Source organism: Peromyscus eremicus, chromosome 1 (assembly GCF_949786415.1).
Source record: "Peromyscus eremicus chromosome 1, PerEre_H2_v1, whole genome shotgun sequence".
NCBI classification, from domain to species: domain Eukaryota; kingdom Metazoa; phylum Chordata; class Mammalia; order Rodentia; family Cricetidae; genus Peromyscus; species Peromyscus eremicus.
The window spans coordinates 81,858,641-81,878,082 of NC_081416.1; the positions used below are offsets into that span (position 1 = coordinate 81,858,641).

General features: G+C 39.0%; 1 protein-coding gene across 1 annotated transcript in view; it reads right to left on the reverse strand.

Annotated features, from left to right (window-relative positions):
• The window catches only part of LOC131914950 (phospholipid-transporting ATPase ABCA3-like), a 137,561-nt gene that overhangs the window by 45,910 nt on the left and 72,209 nt on the right, over positions 1-19,442 (reverse strand). The window contains exons 12-16 of the mRNA XM_059267766.1: positions 17,544-17,661; positions 13,352-13,506; positions 11,732-11,887; positions 11,169-11,379; positions 9,250-9,400 (exon numbers count right to left, since the gene is read on the reverse strand). Coding sequence (XP_059123749.1) covers positions 9,250-9,400; positions 11,169-11,379; positions 11,732-11,887; positions 13,352-13,506; positions 17,544-17,661 — 791 coding nt within the window. The remainder of the gene's footprint in view (positions 1-9,249; positions 9,401-11,168; positions 11,380-11,731; positions 11,888-13,351; positions 13,507-17,543; positions 17,662-19,442) is intronic.

The window sequence follows — 19,442 nt, forward strand, 5'->3', positions numbered from 1 at the left end:
AGCTGCCATGGTCCTCCATTTGGCACAGGGGGTGGTGGTGGTGAATGGGACCAGCCGATCTCTGACCACCACAAGAGAGCAAGCACACAGTCATATAACCCACCAAGAAGCCACAGCCTAAGGCTGCTTGGTACTCAAAGCTATTGGTGGAACGAATACCCACAACACTTCCCCTTTTTTCCTAAATAAGAAGGTTTGAAACTTAATACAAAATTATATACAATAAGAATGATTATCAAATATTGTCCAGGAGAAAGGATAATAACATAAACAAAAATGAAACTACAACCAAGAACAACATCAAGCAAGAAACACATACTAAATGTTCAGACCATTGGTAAATGGCAAATTACAGAGATTACTCCAAAACTGTCCTATCCTGAAGAATCTAAATCTAGTACCTTAGTTCTTAGCTAAGATACAAGAGGAATGTACCTGGGGCCTATGCAGGGTCCCTTGGCTCGGCCTGGGAGGAGGGGACTGGACCTACCTGGACTGAGTCCACCAGGTTGATCTCAGTCTGTGGGGAAGGCTTTGCCCTGGAGGAGATTGGAATGGGGGGCGGGCTGGGGGGAAGGTGAGGGGGGCGGGAGGGGGGAGAACAAGGGAATCTGTGGCTGATATGTAGAACTGAATTGTATTGCAAAATAAAAATTAAAAAAAAAAACAAGAGGAATGTAACTGTAACCATCTAAAAGGAGAAATGCTGTGGGATGGTTTTTCTGTATGCTGTGAATATGTGTTGCTCCCAATGGTTAACAAATAAAGCTGCTTTGGCTTATGGTAAGGCAGGTTAAGAGCCAGGCAGGATATCCAAGTAGAGATAAAGAGAGAGGAAGGGTAGAGTTAGGGCAGACGCCATCCAGCCATCCAAGAAGCAAGATGCCAACAGACTGGTAATACCACGGCCACATGGCAAAATACAGATTAATAGAAATGGGTTAATTTAAGATGTAAGAGCTAGCTAGCAAGAAACCTGAGCCATAGACCAAACAGTTTGTAATTAATATTAAGCCTCTGGGTGATTATTTTATAAGTGGCTGTGGGACCGTGGGACTGAGTGGGACAGAGAAAGTGGGACAGAGAAAAGGCTCTGGCTACAGCACAAGATTTCTCCAACTTTTTTTATGCGAGGAGCTTGCCTCTTAGAACTGCTTTGTGTCCCATAAATTTGGGTATTGTGCTGGATAATTTTATGTCAACTTTGACACAAGCTAAAGTCATCTGAGAGGAGGGAACCTCAATTGAGAACATGCCTCCATAAGATCCAGCTGTAGGGGATTTTCTTAATTACTGATAGATAGCACAACCATTGTGGGTTGTGCTATCCCTGGGCTGGTGGTCCTAGGTTCTATTTGAAAGCAGGCTGGGCAAACCATGTGGAGTAAGCCACTAAGTAGCTCTCCTCCATGGGCTCTGCATCAGCTCCTGCTTCCAGGTTCCTGCCCTGTGAATTCCTGCCCTCACTGCTTTTGATGACAAACTGTGATATGGAACTCTGAGCAAAATAAGTCCTTTCCTCCTCAAGTTGCTTTTGGTCATTATGTTTCATCACAGCAGTACTAAGACAGGTATATTGTGTGTTCTTTAATTTGATTCTAGAAAGTTTTTAGTTTCTCTATAATTTCTGTACTGACCCATTTCATTCAGTTGTGAGTTGTTCAGTTTCCATGAGTTTGTGAGCTTTCTGTTGTTTCTGTTGTTGATATCCAGTTTTTCTATAGTAAACATAACACTTTGCATTTCTAATAGAAATGCATAAGAGTTCCAGCATGCCACCATGTCCCACCATGATGATAATGGACTGACCCTCTGAACTGTGAGCCTCCCCAATTAAATCTTTTCCTTTGTAAGAGTTGCTGTGGTCATAGTGTCTCTACAGCAACAGAAACCCTAACTAACACAGAAGTTGGTACAAGGCACTGGTGTATTGCTGTGATAGGCCTGACCATGCTTTTGTTTGAAGAAATATGGACTTTGGGACTGTGGTTTAGAAAAGCAGTGGACTACTTTAAGATGGGTTTAATGGGCCATTCTAGTAGAAACATAGAAGACAGTTATTTGAATTATGAGGGGCTGGCTCAAAACAAAAGCATGGTCAGACCTATCACAGTAATACCCCAGTGCCTGGTATCAACTTCTGTATTAGTTAGGGTTTCTATTGCTGTGAAGAGACATCATGACCACAGCAACTCTTTTAAAGGAAAAACATTTACTTTGGCCGACTTACAGTTTCAGAGGTATATTCCATTATCATCATGGTGGGAAGCATGGCAGTGTGCAGGCAGACATGTTGCTGGAGAAGGAGCTGAGAGGTCTACATCTTGACACCCAGTCAGCACAAGGAAACTGCGTATCACACTGGGTATAGTTTGAGCATATAAGACCACAAAGCCAGCTCCCACAGCGGTACACTTCCTCAACAAAGCCACACCTCATAATAGTGCCACTCCTTATAGGCCAAGCATTCAAATACATGAATCTACGGGGGTCATTCTTATGTAAACCAGCACATGGGGATTGTATTAAATGTGTAGACTGCTTTTTTTTTGGTAGGATGGCCACTGTCACTATATTAATCTTGGTGATGCATGAGAACAGATCTTTCCATCTTCTGATCTCTTCTTCAATTTATTTATTTCTTCAACGCCTTAAAGTTTTTAATTATAAAATTATTTCACTTGGTTAGTTAGAGTTATCCCAAGATACCTTATTTATTTTAGGCCATTGTGAAAGACACCATTTTTCTGCTTTCTCAATTTGTTTGAAATTTGTACAGAGAAAGGCTACTGATTTTTTGTGTGTTATTTTTGTATCCTGCTGTGGGGTTCTCTGCAACCTTCACAGACAGCTGGGAGATGAGTAGCAGGAGGCAAGAAGGCAGTTCAGCTCAATACAACTTAGTAGAGGGTATTGGCTCAAACTTTGGGAGTCTGACCCCGAGGGTTTATTTTAGGCTTACTTAAGCACAGCACAGTTTGGAGAAAATTATTCTGGTGATGCTTAATTCAATCCCATGTGTACAACAAAGCATACAGAAATCTTGAGGAATAAAGTAATCAAAATACTAATCAGACATGACTACATTGAAGCTCTTTGTAAAGTTGATGAAGATAGGTTCTATAGATCAACAGAGAAAAACAGGTTTATGATTGATTGAGAAAAAAATTTATAATAAGGATTTAGAGGAGGGTCCAGTGATGGAAAACTCTCTATGTACACAGACAAAGCAAAGTCACCAGGCTAGAAAGAATGCCCACTCCAGCCTTCTGGGTGGAAAGCAGGTTTTTGCATTCCTTTGAACAAGCCTATGTGTTTAACATTCCAAGTTCCCCTAGTAAATGTTTGTGAGCACAAAGACCTCCATGCCCCTACATCCTACTTCTTTCCTGAAAGTGCTTATCAGCTGTAGAATTTTCTAGTGGAGTTTTTGGGGGTCTTTAGTGTATATATTCATATCATCTGCAAATAAAGATACTTTGACTTCTTCCTTTTCTCTGTATACCTTTGATCTCCCTTCAGTTGTCTTACTGCTGTAGTTAAGACTTCAAGCACTATTCTGTATGTTCCTTGTACCTTGACAGGTACCTCCTTCTTTAGATTGGGGAAATTTTCATCTATTATTTTGCTAAAAATATTTTCTGTGTCTTGGACCTGGGTTTCTTCTTCCTCTATCCCTTTTTCATAGATTTGGTCTTTTCATGGTTTTCCATATTTCCTTAATGTTTTGTGCTTGAATTATTTTAATGTTTTATTTTACTGAGGTATCCATTTTTTTCTACCTTGTTTTTTTAACACATGGGATTTTCTCTTTCATGTCTTGTACTCTTTTGGTGAGGCTTACATCAGAGGGTTTTGTTCGACTTCCTAAATATTTCATGTCCTGTTTTATTCCAGTTTGGGTTTTTTTCAGTGATTCTATTTCTAATTTCATGTCTTCAACTGTTTTCATGGTCTTCAGTAAGGTATTTATTCATATTCTCTTTTAATGTCCTTGAACATATTCATACTTCCTATTCTGAAGTCTTTGTGTTGTGTTTCACCTATATTGTATTTCTCAGGGCTTACTGTAGGAAGGTTATTGGGTTCTGGTGGAAGCATATTATCTTGGCTGTTCATGTTTTTGGTTTTTCACTGGGGTACAGCCATCTGGAGCTATGACTGAAGTGTTCCGAGGTGATGTCTGGTCTTGTCATTGTTGTGTGGATGTTCTGTTCTCTGGTTACTGTTGCCCTCTTTGGATCTTAGGCAAGTGGAATGGCTATGGGGTCTCTGGTAGAGTGCTTCTACAGGTTGTCAAGTGGCAGACAGGAATGGAGACAGGATAAGAAAAAACAGTGAGGGGGCTGTGAGAAAGAGCTATGGGGATTCTGCCCACAGCAAGAGTTGTGTGGTGGGAGAAACTCTTACAAGCAGGCTACAGTGGGACAAAGAATATGTCTAGAGAGTTAGGGACAAAAGTGTCAAGGGACTCATGGTTTGCACTGAGAGGTGGAATCTCCAGTAAATGGAATTGGGTGTGAGGAGGGGCTCTGTAAGCATATTGCTAAAGGACTGCAGGTGAGCCTTGAGAGCTTGTAATGGAGGAAAAGAAGACAAATCTCTTGAGTCTCAGCCTGGTGTGGCCACTTGTGTGTGTGGGGTCTCTGGTAGAAAGTGTTTCTGGGTGTTGGTGGCTGACACAGGGAATGGAGATGAGCTAGAAGAGAAGGCTGAGAGGGTCTGAGGGAAAGAACTAAGTTGGGTCATAACAAGAGGAATACCACCCAGAGAACAGAGGTAGGGTGGAGGAGGTGCATCTGTAAGCATGCTGCTCATGACTGCAGTGAGACTGGAGGGATCGTGATGCAGGGTGGGTAGAACAGTGGGAACTGCAGACCTGAGCCCCAACCCAGTGTCTGAATCTTCTTTTTTTGCAAAATAGAATTTCAATATTGTTTTGCTCTGTAGAAATTTCTAGTTAACAGTTGTAAAATGTTAGTAGACCATTTCTTACTCTGTTTATCACAAGGAGATGGGAAGGAAGAGGGGTTTACTTTGTCAAATTTCTTTGTACTATAACTTATTATTTGACATACATTCCTTTGTTAATCTAATAAAACCATCAGTTTATTTTCTAAGCAAGTTGGGGACTACAGTCACTTGACAACAGATTATTCACCTATGGTTTCTGTGGGAAAGTTCTGAAATAGTGGAGTAAAAACTGGCTAATGGCTACAAAAGATTTAGATATCCAGGAGAATTATATATATACACACTTTTTTTTTGCTAACTTATACAGTAGTGACATCAAGGATTCTAGAAATAATTTTATCAGGAAGACGTATGGCTTGTTTCTATTGCTGTGACAGACACCATGACCAAAACAACTTAAAGGAGAAAAAGGTTTATTTCACCTTACAGGTTATAGTTCATCATCCTGTAAAACTAAAGTAGGAACTAAAGGTAGGAGCTTGAAGCAGGAACCATGAAGAAATGCTGCTTATTGGCTCATTCTGTCTGTTCCAGGCTCAGGATTAGCCTATTTTATTACAGAGTCCAGGGCCACCTGCATGGGATGAGTACCTCCCACAGGGTCTGGGCCCTCCCACAACCATCATCAATCAAGACAATCTCTCACAGATATAGCCACAGGGTAATCTGATCCAGGCATCCCTCAGAAGAAGGTTCCCTGAGAAGAGGGGCTCTCTTCTCAGGGAACTCTAGACTGTGTCAAAGTGACAGGAAAAACTAACTAGTACAACTTAGTATGTCCCTTAACAAAGGTGATATCAAATCCCAAAGTTCTTCCCTTTAACAGGCCAAACTCTACCTCCAGATAATATCATTTGCTTTGGTTGTTGGTTCTAGTTTTACTCAGTTCAGTCTGACACTTTTCCCTGTGGTCATTCTTCAAATGTGCTCAGGCCATGTTTTTGTTCTTTTGGATCCTGTCACTACAGTCACTAGTTTTCACCTATATATAAGACCTAACATATTTTGCTGAAGATCATTGTGCAAAAATACCATTCTGGTAATGTCACTAGTTGATTTGTTTATAAGGGAAATATTGATCTTCCAAAACAAATTTGAAATGTTCCCTTCTCTAATTTTTCCAGGAAAAAATGTATATAATTGGTAATTTAAAAAAGTTCTTTAAGAGTTTGTTACATTTAATACTTAAAAACATTTGGCTCTGAAGTTTTCTTTGTGAATTCACTTTTCTTAATATAGGTTCTTACTATGCTTGCCTCAAATTTATGGGGTCATGTAACCTTACTGCCTCAGCTTTGGACTACAAATGCAGACACAAGATGTCTCTCTTGTGGTAAGATTTAAATTTTTAAAATTCAAACTTTGTTGTAAAGAACTTTCAAAACACAAAACAAAACAAATACATACCAAAATTAACCAGACAGAAAGTCTACATGTTTCAGTGAACTTCTATAGTTATGGTCTTTCAAAGCTTTCTTTCTTGTCTCTGGGAGAACATGCTATGTGGGAATTGCATGGGCTTTGGAACCTCAGAGCCCATCCCCAGTGGTGCACCTCCTCCAACAAGACACACCTCCTAATTCTTTCCAAACAATTCTACCATGACCATGGACCAAGGCTTGTACCCACAAAATAATGCAAAATGCATTTCAGTCCAACTTCAGAAGTACCCATAATCTTTCACTGTCTCAACACCATTTAAAGTCCAAAGCTCCAAGACTCAAAGCAATCCCTTCTCTGTAACCCCCTGTAAAATAACAAAGCAAATTATGTACTTATAATACATAATGGCATAGGATATAAATTACCATTCCAAAGAAGGGGAATAAGGGACATAGGGAGGAAATACTGGACCAAAGCAAGGCTGAACCAGGAGGTTTTTCAAATCCTGTAGCTCTATGTCTGATATCAAAGGGATTAGATGGCTCTTTCATCTTTGCTGAGTATGGCAACACACCTCTCTCTCAGGCTAGCTTCATTCCCTGTTTGCAGCTCTTCTTGGCAGAAGTCCCTTCTGTCTTAGTTAGGGTTTCTATTGCTGTGAAAAGACACCATGATCATGGCAACTCTTATAAGAGAAAACATTTAATTGGAGTGGCTTGCTTACAGTTTCAGTGGTTCAGTCCATAACCATCATGGTGGGGAACGTGGCAGCGTGTAGGCAAGCATGGTGCTAGAGAAGGAGCTGAGATTACATCTTGCAGGCATCAGTAAAATGACTCTGACATTGAGTGGAATCCTGAGCACAGGAAACCACAAAGCCTGCCCCCAGAGTGACACACTTCCTCCAAGACCACCCTTACTCCAACAAGGCCACACTTTCTAATAGTGCCACTCCCCGTGAGATTATGGGGGCCAATAGCATTTAAAATACCATACCATGATTCTGGCATCTCCAACATTGGGTTGTTCAATGTAATCCAGGAATCACTTTCACAGCTCTACACAATGGCCTCTCTGGGTTCCATGCAGGGACACTCCTGTCACATGCATGACCTCAGTGGCTTTCCTTAACCATGGAGGAAGATTCTACAATCCCTTTACTTCTATATCCCTCAGGACTCTAAAGCCAGAGTTACATGGCCAAAGCTGTCAAGTTCTATTGCCTGTTTGGGATCAAACTTGGCCCTTCCTTGCATTACATTTGCATAAGTTTTCATTTGTTGTTGCTTTTTAGTAACATATAATTTCTTAGGCCCTTTTACAAATTTCAGGGTTAGGTACTTGTGGTCTCACCCTGAGGGTACCACTCCATTCCATTTTTTCCTCATCTCTTTCAGCATAAACCAAGGTTCTAACATTAAATTTTCTGGTAACATTTTTCTTCTCCAACTGCACATTTTGTACTTTTGTTTGCCCTGCTTGCTCTTTTTCATTATAGATCCGTATAAGGGCAATAACTAATAACCATACAACAGAGTCAATATTAGGCTGTCTTGAAATTTCCTCTACCAATGAAATTAGTTCTAAACATTTCAATTTAGCTTAGCAGATTCCCAGGACAAGGGCAGAAAGAAGCCACATTCCTTGCAAAAATATAAGAATGTTTCTAACTCAGTTGCAGTTATTGTTCCCCTTTGAAACTTGTTGAGCTGGGCCTCCCTAGTCCACACTGCTCTCAGCACTACTGTCTTCCAAGCTCCTACTAGGTGGCCCATTATGTCCCACTTACAGTGCCAACTGCTTTTCTGCTTCACAGTACCCAAGTTTTCCACATTCCTCAAAAAATAAAACAACAAAACAAAAACCCCAAAAAGCCAACCCCCCGAAACCCCCAGCATGATGAGACCTGTTACAGCAATAGCTCATGCCTTGGTACCAACTTCTGCATTAGCTGCTTTTCTGTTGCTGTGAAGAGATATCAGGCCAAAGCAACTTTTAGAAGAAAGAATTTATTGGGGGTCTTGCTTATAGTTTTTTAGGGTTAGTCCAAGATCATCATGGCAGGGAACATGGCATCAGGTATGTGAGCATGGTACTGGAGTAGTAGCTGAGAACTTAAATTTGATCCACAAGCGTGGGAGGGGGAGAGAAAGGGAGGGGGAAAGGGAGAGAGTAAGCACTGAGAGTGGTGTTGGCTTTTGAAACCTTAAAGCTCACTCCCAGTGACACACATCCTCCAACAAGGCCATGCCTCCTAATCCTTTCCAAATAGTTCCACAAACTGGAGACTAAGAATTCAAATACATGAGCCTATGATGGCCAGTATTAATCACAGATGGATATCTAGGTGGCAATAACTTCTGACAAGAACAAAAACCTAGTACAGTCCTTGAAGATGAACAACAAACACTCTTAGCTGGGATGGTAATCACAATGAAGTGTCTTGGTGAATACCTCCAATAACTCATCTAGCTAGTAGTAGAGGTCAAACAGATGTGTTAAAGCTTCTCTAAGAGTTGCCATTCAACCTGCATTACTCTTTACCATCTTAATATTTCTCTGGGTCCCATTTCTATGCATCTGTTTGTACACTGGAAACAGTGCCATTACTATCCATCACTAATATTCAAAACTATGGCCACTAGGTTGAAAAATTTGAAACAAAGTATCAAATAAGCCTTGAGTGACCTTGAAATTATGAGGGAACTCTCTGTTTAGTAACAGAAAATATTGAGCTGTGAGCTTTCTAACTCTACTTGGCAAATGGTAGCTATAAATAGAAACTTTTGTTTACTATAAATGCATTACTCACTAAGGTTACTAAGCCTAGGAAATGAAAACATGTTTCTAGTAACCCCCAAACCAACCATCTAAAATTATTGAGATCCATACCTTGATACATACTTTTTGGATAGGATAAATGATAACTCACTTCCTAAATCATTTTCCAACACAGCATCTGGAATATGATGCTGAATCATTGCAACGATATTGTTAACATCACAATATGGTTCTTTCTCCATGACTATGCGATATCCAGCACCTGAAATAAACCATTTAGATGACCAACTGAAGAAGTTTTCTACTTAATACCCTTAAGAGTAATGTTTGCTCTTCATGGTTTAGGTTATCTACTCCTATAAGGAAGAAGATATGGTATGCAATAAGACATTTAGTACTGAAAATATGGCAGCTGATACAAAAGTTTTCAAATGGCATTCTAAGAGACTGAATAAATAACAGCTACATATAGAATTCCAATATAGTCCTTAGTGAACATTAATGATTTAGTGTATATAACCAAACATAGCTGATATACAAAGTGAGGTCCCCTGTTATTGGACTACTTACTTTGAAATAGAAATCTTAATAATCATTTATTCACTGTTAGTTGTACATTGTATATCAGACACTCATCTAGGCCCCAAGGATACAGTAGTGAATACTACAAATAAAAATGTATTTTCAGCAGGACATTTCAACCTGTAAGGTGATCATAAACTTTGAAAAATAAAATTGGCATCCAAATTGACAACAGAAACTATTTTTAAAAAATATATTTGGGTTTGCAGGCAGCTGGAGAGATGGCTCAGCATCACTTGTTTCTCTTGCAGAGGACCCAGGTTTTGTTCTTAGCATCTGCATGGTGGTTTACAATCACCCACATTGAGCTCCAGGGAATCCAATGCCCTGACTTTTGTGGGTACTGGACACATATGTGGGGCACATACACATGTGCAGGCTAATACACCCTTACACATAAAAAAATAATTGAATAAAATATATATGGGAAAATGATCAAAATACAATATATGAAATCTCAAAGGATTATGTTCTATAAAGTAGATTATTGATTTGAATCTAATACATAAAGGACAGAGCACGGTAACCAGTAGAGTGATCACTAATTGAATTGAGTGAACTCAAATCCTGGATAAATTTGTTAATTAACCTTTAATTATTTCTACTTATATTTCTATTACTGTAATTTTAGAATCCTTCTACCATGTCTACATTTATAGCCTCTAATAAAAAATTCTGCTATAATTTTAACCCATAATAATTCAGTTCAAGATACTAATTTTATCACTTATCACAGACAGATATAATTAATTATCACAGAATTGCCTTATTTCACTTACATAATCTCATTTATGTGTATTAGTATTTTGCCCGCATGTAGGTCTGCACACCACATGAATGCCTGGCTCCCATGGAGGCTACAAGAGGGCGTTGGATTCCTTGGAGTTACAGACGATTATGAGCTGTCATATGGGTAATGAGAATTGAACCCAGATCCTCTACAAGGCAACAAGTGTTCTTAACCACTGAGCCATTTCTTCAGACCTCATTTATTTAATTCATTTATTCTGCATTACATTGTTACTGCCAATACCAAATTTCAGATTTATGTTTTTATGGTGAGGCATAATACTGTTTCTGGTAACAGAAACTAAAGGAAGGGTTGGCTATTTGGTTCTTCCTCTCCTCAACGAGTGAATGAATGAATGAATCAGTCAGTCATTTCAATCGACCAAATAACCATCTGGATGCAGATGCATTCCAGAGACAAAGAAGATTGTTGGTAAGCACAAAATGGGACAGCAACTTTGTTTCAGATTGCAAAGAACCATGATCAAAGCACATATGATAATCTCAAAGAACTAAAAAATTTTTTTAAAGTTATATTAATTGAGATTAAAATTGCAGAATCGAGGAAGGTAATTAAGTTTTGGGAATATAGTGAAAATAATGTTAGAAGAGTATTATTAAGGCATTACTATACTAAGAATGATCAAATGGAGTGAGACCATATATTTGTTTCAGGAAGACAGAAGAGCCACAGCAGTGCAAGGTCCCCCTGACCATGATGGCAATGCGGTCACCCAGGATGTCAGCTTCATCCATGTAGTGGGTGGTTAGTAAAATGGTCCGATTGAATTTATAATGCTGAAGGATATCCCAGGTGGCCCTTCTTGACATTGGGTCCATGCCAGATGATGGTTCATCAAGTATCACTACCTAAAAGCCAGAAGAACAATTCTATGATCACTGATAATTAATACTAAGCTACTCAGGGGCTTATTTACTGTTTGAAGGGAGAACACTGGAGCTAAGGTACAGAATGACAACTAAAATAGATGTGAACCTAAGAAAACAGTAACAATCGAAAACATTATTTTATAACAGCTGTGATAAAAATGCAAATGACTCCCTTCTGTCTACACTATCATGTTCCCTTTCAGATTTATAACAACTCATAGGCTTTTAGCGAACTGAGTTTTCTGGACGGCTGGCAGAAACTCCTACAGAGTCCCTGTTTCACCTCCTACTCTGTGCTCATGGTGTTCCCCTTTCTTTGTCTTCTTCATACCTTGGAGCCCCCTGTAAGTGCCATAATGATGGAGAGCTTGCGCCTCACTCCTCCACTCACTGAGCCTGATAATGCATGGTAATTATCTTTCAGGTTAAACATAGACAGCATGTGTTCAATTTCCACGCAGTTTATGTCCTGAGGTATTCCTTTTACCTGGAAAAAGAAGCCAGGGTTTATATCACGCATCCAGTTTTACTGTCACAAGGAATCAAGGATCATTAGGTGTTATACAGATATAAAAGTGTATTACAGATGTATCCCTAGAAACACTTCACCATCAGCTTTATTTACATCAATTAAAAGTGTTTTCTTTCTTGTGTATCTTCCCTCACATCTAAGAGACAGTTCCTAAAACAAAAATTTTCAGGGAATAAAGATGTAAGTTGGTGGGAGAATATGTGCAAGGCCCTGGATTTAATCACCAGAACTGTGTTTTCTTTTGTATTTAGAATTTATAAAGGTATCTGTGGCCCATTAACAAGGAGATGAAAGAAAACACATCTGTGATGAGCTCCAGATGCTGTGGAAATGTATACACTTCTTTATAGCCCACTGACCTTGCTAACTACAGAGAAGTGTGCAAAGTAAAGTTAGCAGCTGTCTTGGAGAACCCAAGAATCTACAGTACCCCTGAGCCAATGGTCATTTACCACTTTCCTGTGTGCCCTTTAGCAGAACTCCAAGCAATCCAAACCTTGCATGTCAGCTCCCCGGTCCAGACAGAGAGTAAAGAAAACTTTCCATTTTGATTTGAATGGGAAAGGAAACCAGACAGCCAGAGAACCAAATTTTCTTCTCTTTCTTTTGTACACAAATCATGGAATTCTTCTGGTGGGGATAGTGGCAGGAGTAAATGAGAAGTCAAGTCTGCACAAGGCAAACTCTGAGGGAGGGAAAACCTTTCCACAGCTCCACAGCACTGTAGCTCCAGAGGGAAGGCTCACACTTCCTCTTTGTCTGTCTGCAGGCTGGATGGAGCACAGTCACAGAAGGTGATAATTTCTGGCTGAACAAATGAGAAAAGCATCTGGGAAAGCAGGAAGTACAGAGAGAGAACAGAAGCAGGAAAGTGATGTTGTACACAGTGTAACGAAGTTGTGTGCACATTACAGCACTTGCAAATATGAATCTAATCCTAATTGATGAATAGCAAACACTGAAAACTGGGATTAGACCTCTTCCCAGTGTAAGATGGACCAACAGATACTATATACATGGGAGAGACAATAGTGAGACGACTCTGAGTATTGGCGTGGTAGCCATTTCAGCAAGGCCCTTGCTGAGCCAGGAGCTGGGCAGCTAGCCCAGACCTTCGGTAAACTACACTGTGAGGAGACTTGGATAAAATATTATAGGACAATATGCTGAAGCCTGGCCAGAAGAAGTACTCTAGAACGCAGGGAGAAACTTTGGATTAGAGTCAGCTATGTTTAACTTGATTTCTGCATTGTCCAACGTATATCTGTATCAACATCAGGCAATACAATAGGTATAATTTTAATGTTTTCACAATAGTTAAATAAATTCAATTAAAAAAAGTTAAAGATAGCAGATCTGTACATCAAAGAAGAAAGTCAAATTTACTAGGTAATTTTATAAGGCATACTTCTGACTCACCATGCAGTAGAAAAAAAGGTGTTCTGATAGTGTCAAGTCATCAAACAACAGGTCATGTTGAGGACAGAAGCCCAAGTCTTTTCTAATTTCAATCATGTTATCTGAAATACTATATCCATTAATATAGGCCTCTCCTCTGGTAGCAGGAAAACGACCTAGAGTTATGTAGAAGACATGGAATATGCTAAGTTTTCATGTGATATAAGCAATACAATTGCAAGCTCATATCAAACTTGTTGAGTAGTAAAGAGGATTAGTATTGTCTACAGAGAAATAAAAACACCAGAAACTGCCTGTAGTGTGACAGATTTAGTCCTTTTAAGTTTTATTTCTTTTTTATTTACATGCTAACTTTTTATAATGGGTATAGAGTTTATTGGTGTTTATTATGAAAACATTTGGATTAGTTGCTATATATCACTGTAATCAGATAGTTACTGTATTTGTATAATACTAGGTGCAAGTGTTGCAGCTCTGAGGGGAAAGGCTTCCCCAATGCAATGTTACAGCTTCACTGAGGGGAAAGGCTTCCCCAATGTAATGTTACAGCTTCAACTGAGGGAAAAGGTTCCCCCAATACAATATTACAGCTTCCCTGAGTGGAAAGGTTTCCACCGATGGAAGTGTTGCCTCTCTGAAGGGAAAGGTATCCTAGGGGTTGGGAACCAAGGAATACTACAAAATCACACTGCACAAAAAAATTGTCACACAAGAGATTTATTGGGAAAGACTAATGAGGGTGGCAGCCTCTGCTTGAGGGAGAAGCAGAAAAACTGAGCAGGAGGCAGGCTTTACATAGGGTTTCTTTGGGGACAGAGCTTTCCAGGGTGGCCTGGGATTGGTGGGATTTTGTGGCCCGATCTTGGGCTTGTTTTCTGTAGGGTGGAGCTTGGCTACCTGTGATTTGAGGGGTTGGAAATGGCTGTTATGGCCTTTAGGGTAGTCTGGGGTAGGTGGGGCCTGGGAACTCACAGGCCTTGAGGAGCTGGGCCTTGCCATCAGAGCAGTCTGGGGGTGGGGCTTGGCCACTTGTGCCTTGAGTGGCTCACACTAGGTACTGGGTAGATGCTGTGAAAAACAAAGACTGGGAAAAATATAATGCTTATCCTCAATAAATTTAAATATTTTAAATACATAATATTTATGTTATGCTGTTGGTAATTAATTGAGATTTTATGGTGAAATATTTGATAATATGTGAATAACTAACTATAAAGCTGCTAACCCCCTTGACTCACTTATCTTTTTTAAAATGCATACTCTTAAAATGTAGTTTTTAAAAGTTAATTTAAAATACACTACAGGGGCTGAAGAGATGGCTTAGCAGTTAAGAGCCCAAGAACCTCAGTTCAACTTCCAAGTACTACATGGGTGGCTCACACTTGCACACACATGGCAATTATTTGGAATACACACATACCTATACATAAATAAAAACAAATCTTTAAAACACATGCCAACATAGCCAATTATATTCAAAGATGCCTATAACAAGGCCATCTAATTTGACAGAAGACAAATGTTCAACATGGAGAAAATGACTAATTTAGTCACATTCTAGCTACATTCCAATATGAAAGATGACTACTATTACTATATGGATCTTAACAAGACTACTTTATAAACACTGAAAAAACTATTGGAAACAGCAAGTATAAGGAGTACACAGAAGTAAAATTTCACATGAACTTATCTTCTAAAAAAACCTGAATTCAAACAGAAACATTATATACTTTTAGTACCAACAAAATATTTTTGTTAACACTTTAGTAACAAGTTCAGAACTGATATAAGTAACACAAAGAATACAGAATTTTAGAATTTTGCTCTTGCTAGATTCTCTCCCAAAGTGGAAGCAGACAGGTAGAAGTCCTCTTTCAAAAGTCACTGAAATGCAAATGGCCAAGTTGTCATCTAGGGCAGAAGAGGGCAGTTGGCTGGCAGTCAGCACAGCCTTTTCCCCTCCCTTTGGACACAATAGCTGAAAACCTCCATTCTAAGCTTATTGCTGTATCTATCAATCCAGAAGGCTGGCTTTGCATGCTAAGGGACACAGCATACTTTAGCCACCTGGAGGCTAGTGAGAACAGAGATGGTAGTCTGGACTAGCAGTTGCTTACCCTCTCTCTTCCATGCTCATCAAGGGGCTACTAAACAGTGTCATTTATGAATATCATCATATATTTATAGGCAACGTAGAGACTAGTAATTGTAAAAGAAGCCATGTTCCCCAAATCTACCTTTTAACTGGATATTTTAACTATGAGGCAATTACTTATAAATGGCTTGTGTTTGTCCCTCACTTCCTTCATTATCACCTTAATTTTTGTTTAGGTGACTTTCTAGTGATTTTCTTTAAATTTAACTTTTATGGTTATGGTAAAAAACAGTATTTTACATTTATTTTAATTTGGCTGTACTCATGCATCTTAACTTTGACAGTGTGGTGGTTTAATTGTGAAATATCCCCCACAGGCTGGTGTTGTTGTTTGGGAAGGTTATAGAACTTTTAGGAGGTAGAGCCCTGATAAAAGAAGTGAGTCACTGCAGGTGGGCCTTGATGTTTTATAGCCTGGCCACTTCCTGTTCACTCTTTGCTTCCTGAGTAGGGATGCAAAGTGACCAGCTAGCCCCCTGCTTCTGCACCACGTCTTCCCTGCCTGATGCCATGTCTTCCTCACCAAGATGGACTGTGTTCTCCTGGAACTGTGAGCCAAAAAAAACACTTCCTCCCAGAAGTTATTCTTGTCAGGGTATTTTTTCACAGAATGAAAAAGAAACAAAGACAAAAGTTAACCTAAACATTGCTCCTATATATCTATACCCTCTTTCCTTTATGTTGCCATCACAAAATTACATTTTTATACATATGTGCCCAATAACAGGTTAACACTTAACTTTTGTGCATTTCCCTTTCTAACAATATAGCAAACCAAAACTACAATAATTCTTCCTATTTTTTCTATATATATGCAGTTGCTTTAGCTGGGTATCTTTTCCACAGAAGATTTAAGTGACTTTCTAGTTTACTTTCATTGCTACACTAAGGAGTCCTAGCATTTTATGAAATACTAAATAGTATAGTAATGAACTCCTTCAGCTTCTATTTCCTGCTTATGTCTAAATTTCTCTATTACTTTTGAAGGACAGTTTTGCTAGGTATAAAATTTTGGTTAAAAATCTCTGTCCTCTCCTACTTTACATTGTGCTACCTGCTATATTCTATTCTTTGTGATGAAAAACCAGTCTCTGTCAATCATGATTATCCAGCCTGTTTCTATAAAATTAGCAACTCGACATAGATATCTCTCATAAGTGGAATCATTCTAGATTTTTCTTTTTGTAACTGGTTTACCTAGTAATATCAAATTTTATCCACATTATAGCATGAAACAGGATTTCTTTCTGGTTTAAACCTGAGTATTTTATTGTATGAATATGAATATACTACACTTTCTTACCAGTTCTCTGTTGACAAAAATCTGGAGTATTTCTGTAGCTTGGGCAAATACTGCTAGAAACTTGAGTGTGAAAGTAGCTCTTAAGATTCTGTTCTCAATATTCCTGGACATGTATCCAGAAAAGGATCATATTGTAATTTCAGTTTTTAGCTTTATTGATGTGTATTTGATAAAGAATTACATGCACTTAGAGTATGCATGTTGATGGGTTTTAAAATATGTATGTAGTATAATTTAGTATGCTAAACACATCATATACATACTTCCAATATTTGCTTTTGGGGAGTAACACCTAACATGATACTGAACCTTTTAACATAGTTTAGAGTGCTTTATACAGTATTGTTAACTGTACATAATATACTGTACAGAAAATCACTGTTTAACACAAAGTGGAAGAGACATCAGTTCTTTGGTGAATTTAGAAAGACTTGGACATAAGTCTTGTCTATCCCTGTTTCCAATGGAAAGCACTGGTCCTATGCAATTATTTTCATAACTTGCAGAGCAGGGTCAACTGTAGGAAGATGTCTGCCTCTCCCTCCCCTGTCTCTTCCTCTCTGTCCCTCTCTTTTGCTCTTGGATGCCCTAGTTTCTGGGCTTTATTGTTCTGTTAGTACTCAGCACAAGTGAGTTGTATCTGGAGAGATCAGTGGCCAGTCCTCAAGAGTAAAATCCTTGATTTCAGTCTTAGGAAGGTTCCTTTGTTCTGACTGGAGATGAATACACACCTGTGAGAAGAGACAAGGTTGTGGACTTTCCTGCCCCATTATGTCCCAGAAGAACAGTGACCTGTCCCTCATACACGTTCAATGACAAGTTGCTTACTGCGGGTTTGTTTCTAAACTCCTGTGGGATGAAAGAGTAATTTGTTATCTGTCAGTTAAAAAGACAAACATTTACACCCTCTACTTATATCATCAAACTCATGCTATCAAAAAACGGATGATGTTGCTGTCAGGTCCAAAAGAAGCTCTAGTTCCCCAAACTCTAAAAGGTAGTCCAGATACCCAGAAATATAGGAGGATTTCTGGCAGTTAGACAAAAGCCAGCATTCCTCAGTAACTTGTGAAGCCTGTTCCCCTGTACCAGAAGAAGCATTTCCCTTACCATTGGCAGAATGGACAAACAGCCATCTGTGGTGCCTATTAGCACACCAAAGAGCATGCCATCCTCCTAGCCCTTCTTACCTCCTTCTCTACCCTAAACTCCCTCCAGTTCACATGCTTGTGACCCCAAACACTCATCCTCTTTATAACCCTGCTATTTCTCTTGCTCTCATGCTCTGCCCTGCTCTGTTCCTGCTTCTTTCAAGGTCCAGTCTGCTGGCTACAGTCCGTCTACTTGTCTCACTGTTCTAGACTCTTCCAGATGCCTCTGGCTGTTCTCTCTCTCCTATCTACACTAAAAACCTTCCCCTTAACCATACCATGGAGAAGTCATGTCATCAGTGTACATAGTCACTATCTTCCTCTAGGTTGGGTGTAACTTGTATCTCTAAATACAATCTCTACCAGAAACATATTTAAATATTTCATAAATATCTCACAATTGGCATGTCTAAAAACCTGAAATATATCTATATTATTAACCTACATGTCAGTAAATTTAAAAATCAATATTATCTTTTAAAAATATATTCAACTGTCCTCTTCTAACTCAATGACTGACCCCTCCCAATTCATCTCAATATGCAAACAAAAAAGGAAAACTTGAGTATAATCGCACACCTTAACATAAGTCACATAAATCTCTGCTTTACTGAAGACTTCACAAAACATGAGCCAAAAGATAAAGACAAATAAAAATAAATCCAGATATAATCAACATTATGAACAAAACAAAGGTCCTAAAATGGTGCATGTGATAGTGATGAAATAGCTTAAGAAAGCTGGGTTCCCCTGACTCCTGATTTCCTCCCCTGGAAAACGTGGGTTTTTTCCCCAAGATGAATAGGATCATCTTTCCCTGCTAAATAAGAGTCCTGAGAGGTTAAAAAAAAGTTTGGTTCCTTTGGAGGAATGGCCTTGTGTGATGTTTTATGAGATCAAAGTTACAAGCCTGCATCAGGTGTGATGTGACTGCAGCCTTGTGATTTTAAAATCCCTATTATTCTTTGTGGCACCAAGAATCTTCTCCAGGCAGGAGCCTGCTTTTGGAAAGCTGGCTAGAGGACTTACTGTACTCTTAATTGGCTTCATAAAGTGTAATGGTTTGTAATTTTCTTGCATGGATTATTTCAGTGTTACATATGAAACAAAAGTTTTCTCAGGGAGCAAAGGAAAGGCCTTCCAGAGACAAAGGCAAAGTCAGTCCTATGATGTTCCCAAATCTTACACAGTTTAAAGACTGTGGCATAGTAAATTCTCAGGCATTGGACAGACTATAAAAAGGGATTGTGTTTCAATCACAAGGAATAATTACCTGTAAACTAAGCAAAACAGATATGAAAGAATCAAACTGTTGCCAAGAAATTAAATTGCTTCTAAAGCAAAATATTAATATTTAACAGAAACAAAACTACCCAGTATCCTCCCCTCTGTGAAGTACAGATTTTCTGGAGTTAATAAAGCCAGGAAGAGATCCAAAGGAAAACTACCTTTAATAAAAATCACCAATTTGTACAAAAC